At 39.5% G+C, this 5,124-nt stretch overlaps 1 protein-coding gene across 2 annotated transcripts in view; it reads right to left on the bottom strand.

The window, feature by feature from the left end:
- cemip (cell migration inducing hyaluronidase 1) overlaps nt 1–5,124 on the bottom strand; it is a gene marked incomplete in the record, with an annotated part of 167,875 nt that overhangs the window by 74,695 nt on the left and 88,056 nt on the right. For both annotated transcript variants that reach the window (XM_035652320.1, XM_035652319.1), the window contains 3 exon segments: nt 1,129–1,365; nt 2,554–2,692; nt 5,058–5,124. In XM_035652320.1, the coding sequence (XP_035508213.1) occupies nt 1,129–1,365; nt 2,554–2,692; nt 5,058–5,124 (443 nt within the window).

The raw sequence follows: 5,124 nt of genomic DNA, 5'->3' as shown, positions 1-5,124 counted from the left end.
GCATTTAGGTGGAACATTCATCCTGCAGAAGACTTCAGGCTCTTTCAGAAAGACTCAGACATCTAGTATCAACTCTGCTACCTTCAGTATCCTCAAAGTGGGCCTTCATAATGAGGGATTGTATCAGTGTCAGTATAAGAAAGGGGTCTCCGGTCGAGAATTCAGGTCCTCTTTAAGTAACTCTGTCAAACTCTCGATTACTGCTGGGAAAAAACCCAACAACAATAAAATAAGTAAATAAACAAAATAAGACAGGAGTGTAGCAACACCATAAAATCTCTCTGAATGTTGTTTCATTGGTTGACAAAATAAAATGATGCAGTCCAAATGTCTGTGTCCTTTATTACAGTTTTCATTAAAAAAAAAGGTCATGTTTAAACGGTGAACAAAAATTTGACATGGCCCAAGCTAATTCAATTCAATTCAATTCAATTCAATTCAATTCAGTTTTATTTGTATAGTGCTAAAACATAAAAGAAGTTATCTCAGGACACTTTTCAAAATAGAGCAGGTCTAAACCGTACTCCTTTAAAATTATTTACAGAGACCCAACAGTTCCCACCATTAGCAAGCACTTGGTGACGGTAGTAAGGAAAGGCTTATTTTAAGAGGCAGAAACCTCGGACAGACCCCGAGAAAGAGAGACAGCGAGAGAGACAGAACAGAGGTAACGACAGTAGGACAGAGACAAAGGTGCACAACAACAACAGTAGCAACAACTACGCTAATAGTAGTGACTGATGATGTCACCTTTAATCAGACAGAGTCTAATGGCAGTAAATCAGAGGAGGCTGGATACAGTCCTGCCATGTCCTCCTCTAAAAAGGTACCCAATTATCTTTTTACCACAATAAAAGCAGTATATAAATTTATCTGACCTCCATATGGAGTAAAGACATTATGGATAATTAATCACAAAAGGATATAAAGGATGGCATTGATTTCTCAATTTAATATCCCTGTATGAAACATTGCCAGAGCCATTAGAGGAATATTTGTCTCCTTCATTACAACCCTGTGGTTACACAGCTTATGAGATGTCAGCCACCATATCATTTCTGCTCTAATTAAGAGTCTCATGATAGTTCAGCAGCCGAGATGCAGCCTTTGCTTGTAGAGGACCTTTACCTGTCATCTTGCAGAACTTCTCCGGTATTGGGGTCGATGACATGGATAATGATGCCTCGATTCCCCCAGCTCCTCTGGAATAGGTAGTTGTTTTGGTTGCTCTCTCCGGGGTGTAAGGTCTTGTTGAGGAACGTCCATGACAGCTTCTTTTCTCCATGGATCTCCAGTGTCCCTCCCGTCCCCACGCCAATGTACTTCCGACCAAAGTAGCTGTGTTCCTGATCACTGTCATCCAATCTAGGCACAGTGTGACAGAATTATGAATCTCTTAATACAAGTGACATTTGAGGCAAAGAAATATGCTTGCATTGGAAGCAGAACACTGGTGGCCTCACTGAGCTGAGCAGCACTCCAGTCATGCCCCTTACCATGGTTCCATGAACGTTGAATGGAACCATTCAAGATTCATGGAACCTTGGTGCTATCTAGATAACCAGTCCGTGTTTCCACCAGTTTTAAGCGGAACTATTGTAATTGGATGCGTCATCAAGAGCTGTGGAATATGACACACCCACTTTGGTTCCCAAGGAAAACTATTTCAAATTTTTGGTCAAAATGCTCAAAACGATACTAAAGTTCATGGGCCGTGTTTGATTTTACATGATTGAACTAACTTTAATGGAATTAATTATTTTTTGTTACTTTGCATCTGCCTGACTTTCTAATAAGTGGTTAAGAAGATTGACTCACCACCTGGTAAGCTTAATTTTGAATAAGCATGGCGGCGAATGGCGGTCCTGGAACAAGGTTAAGGCAATACTTGTGTGCAGGATCAATTCATTGTTGATTTTGGTCTCTTCATGGGTTAGGCTTATGGTTAGGGGTTTGTTTGTTAAGGTTACATGCCCAATAGACAACCTGTTTAATATCAACACATTTAAACACATCTCAAACATCTAAACACAACACAGGTACACATAACGGCTACCAAGGAGTTTTTTTGAGTAACGCTATGGCAGAAGGGATGAAACTTCTGCCATAGCGAGCTTGTTTGCAGGCTAGTGATCTGCGGATGGATGGGACCAGTATGAAAAGTTGATTGAGGGGGTGCCTGGGGTCGTGTGCTATGAAGCGTGCTCTGCGTGTGATGGCGTTGCTGATCTGCAAAGCCTAGTGATGGGTGTACACGCGAGATGTATGCATCTGTCTGAGTGTTTTCTCTCCTCGTGTGAGTGTCAACATACTGATGAAATGATGGCAGAATACTGCAAATGTTAAAGTCACCAAGTCAAATTACATTACCTTGATCATATCAGAGAAGAACCACATTGTCGAAATGGATCAGAATAAAAATTAACATTGGTTAATTTGTGTTGTTAAATTGACTATAACCAATGTTACAGCATTGATTAATGTCAGTTCTTGAAAACACATTACTGTCCACAGAACACAGTCACTGTCTTAATGCTGATTATAAAACTGTACCTTCCAAAGAGTGAGATGGTGAGGTTGCCTTTATAAGGACAGTCTGGGCTCCCGATGTGCAGCTCCCCTTTGTTCCCAATCAGAATGTGTTTTGTTCGAAGCAGTATGGGCCGGTTGTTGTCAGCAATCACCAGCTTTCCTAAAGGAGGAGAGAAGGAGGCGGTGTGGATGAAGCCTCCTGGCAGGTCTTTCATGCCCCAGTGCCCTCAGACACCTCCTGTCTTCCTACCATTTATGGCCCTGGGCTCAGGCTGTCCACACACACACAAACACACCACAAGTAGCTGGCCAACCTCCTGTGTGCAATCCAATGATTCCAGTTCAGTAATGAAGTGGCGAATAGCTGTTGAACATCAAACATCATCTCCTGTATGTGCTACTTTTCTTTCTTTCACCACATTTTAACTTAAATAATATTACTCTGTGCCACTGCACAATACATTCAACATGATATATTCAACAAGACTGAATGTAAGAAGAATGTGTTCATCGAAATTCTTTCACTTTGAAAGGTAATTCAGTCAAGGACACTTCTGTCAAGGAACTGACTATTTATAGAAAATGGTTCTACAGAAAAGACTCTTTGAGGGAGCTATCAAAGAATCTGAAAAGTTTGAAGTCTGTTGGTCATCTTGGCAGACTATCTGCGGCCAGACAAAAGCAACTTCAACTCCTTGAACAGGGGGTGGCTAGGATCAGCCAGGACTAACTGGGCCTCCTTCAAAGTCCTAACCTTATACGAATGAGGAAGGGTGTTCAAGATCGTGCCAGCAATTTTGCTGCACACTTTTAACAATACCCTGCAATTTTTTTTTTTTTTTTTTGAGAGTAAGTGACCCATACCACTTGACAAAGGAAATAGTGAGGACTGATTCTATAAAGCAAATGAAACATGAAAACATTTTCGTGAAGGTATTAACAATATTAAAACTGAAAGTATTAACAACATTAAAACTTACTTGAAGCTTATAATAAAAGTACATCTGCTGAGGGGATTTTCTAAAGACAACATCAAAATGAAGTTCATGGGTCAGATTGTCATCACTTACAGTGCCATGATATTTTTAATGCTGCACAAACTCAGAAGTCTGATCATTAATCATCAAAGGAGAGACGACCGTAGGATTTTTCCTAAAATCTGTTTTAGTCACTGTCACCTGTATTTTCTTGATACATTGACATGCACAACTCCGTAAATTCTGCAATACAGGGCCATGATCAGAGTCATCACTACTGAGAAGAGACATGATGACAGGATCGTTTGCAAACTTAATAATATGACACCTCACATACTGGCTGTGGCACACAAAAATGTACAAGACAAATAAAAGATACCACAGGATACACCCACGGGGCGATCCAGTGTAGGAAAGGAACATCTGATAAAATACCATTAACCTTCACATGCTGCAACCTTTCAGTTAAGAAATCCATCAGCCAACATATCAGGCCAGGATCAATGTTGTGGATGCTCCCTAACCTTCCTGCTAAATGTGAAGCTGGATACAATTAAAAGCTGAGGAGAAATCAAAGTTGTACTAACGTCTTTGCATCCTCTAGGTATGCCAGAATCATGTTTAATAGGGTGCTTGTTGCATCACCAACACCCCTGTCTGAGCTATAAGCAAACTGGAACAGGTCCAAATTAGCTTGAACTGTGTTCAGAAGTGCATCCCTCACAATCTTTTTAAATACTTTTATAATAAGAAAGGCATGCGCCACAGGTCTTAAGACATTCAGGGACTTTGTAGCATTATTATTTTGACACAGGTACAATTAATTACAAATAACTGTGGGAATTCCCTTGGTAAATCGTTCAATGTCTGAGGTGTCACTACCAGTGTAATCTTAATTTACCTCTGATAACATCCAGCACCTAAATTTAAATCAATGTATTTGGGTTGCAATGAGATTCCTTAATAATCATATATCTTTGGTAATTAAAAAAAAAAAATAGAAAACTAAACCCTGTAAAAACCCACTTAATTGCAAAATCTTCCAAGTTGGCCATTAGTCCCCTTCAAAATCCATGTAAAATACCTTATTAATAGGTAAATTAAAGCAACATTAAGGTATAGAATGAATGGCATAAGTTAGTTTCGTTTCCCATCTTGTAAAATGTTAGAGTTTTTCTGTAGAATTATCTTGAATTCTGGGTTATAAGTTTATCCAATCAAATGTGATGTAGGGCTACTAGCTAACCATCTGTTTGTGTTTCCAGAAGAATGTGGTTGAGGTCTAATTTATTAATTTGTCATTTGTCGACCTCCTGATCTAACAATGCAGGTGAGGTTACACTATAACATCGTATCTCTCTACCACACAATATTCAAGCTGTAGTTTTTTAGTCACACCCACTTTTAAGCAACCCAATCAAATGTATGGATTAGAGTAAAATTCCCTTCGTAACTATACCCATGCCACATATTCTGTTTCACTCAGTCACATTACAGATGATAAAAAAACCCTAACTGATGAACAGAAGATGGATTTGTATATTTTACCTCCGTTGAGAATCTCAATGGAGTGGACCGTAGCTGAAGTAGTGAGAAGGACCTTCCTGCCATAACC

Source organism: Morone saxatilis, unplaced genomic scaffold, assembly GCF_004916995.1.
Source record: "Morone saxatilis isolate NCDOM2014 unplaced genomic scaffold, NCSU_SB_2.0 Contig11, whole genome shotgun sequence".
NCBI lineage: Eukaryota > Metazoa > Chordata > Actinopteri > Moronidae > Morone > Morone saxatilis.
Note: the sequence above shows the minus strand (reverse complement) of the source record. Positions and strands in the feature narration are given on the sequence as shown.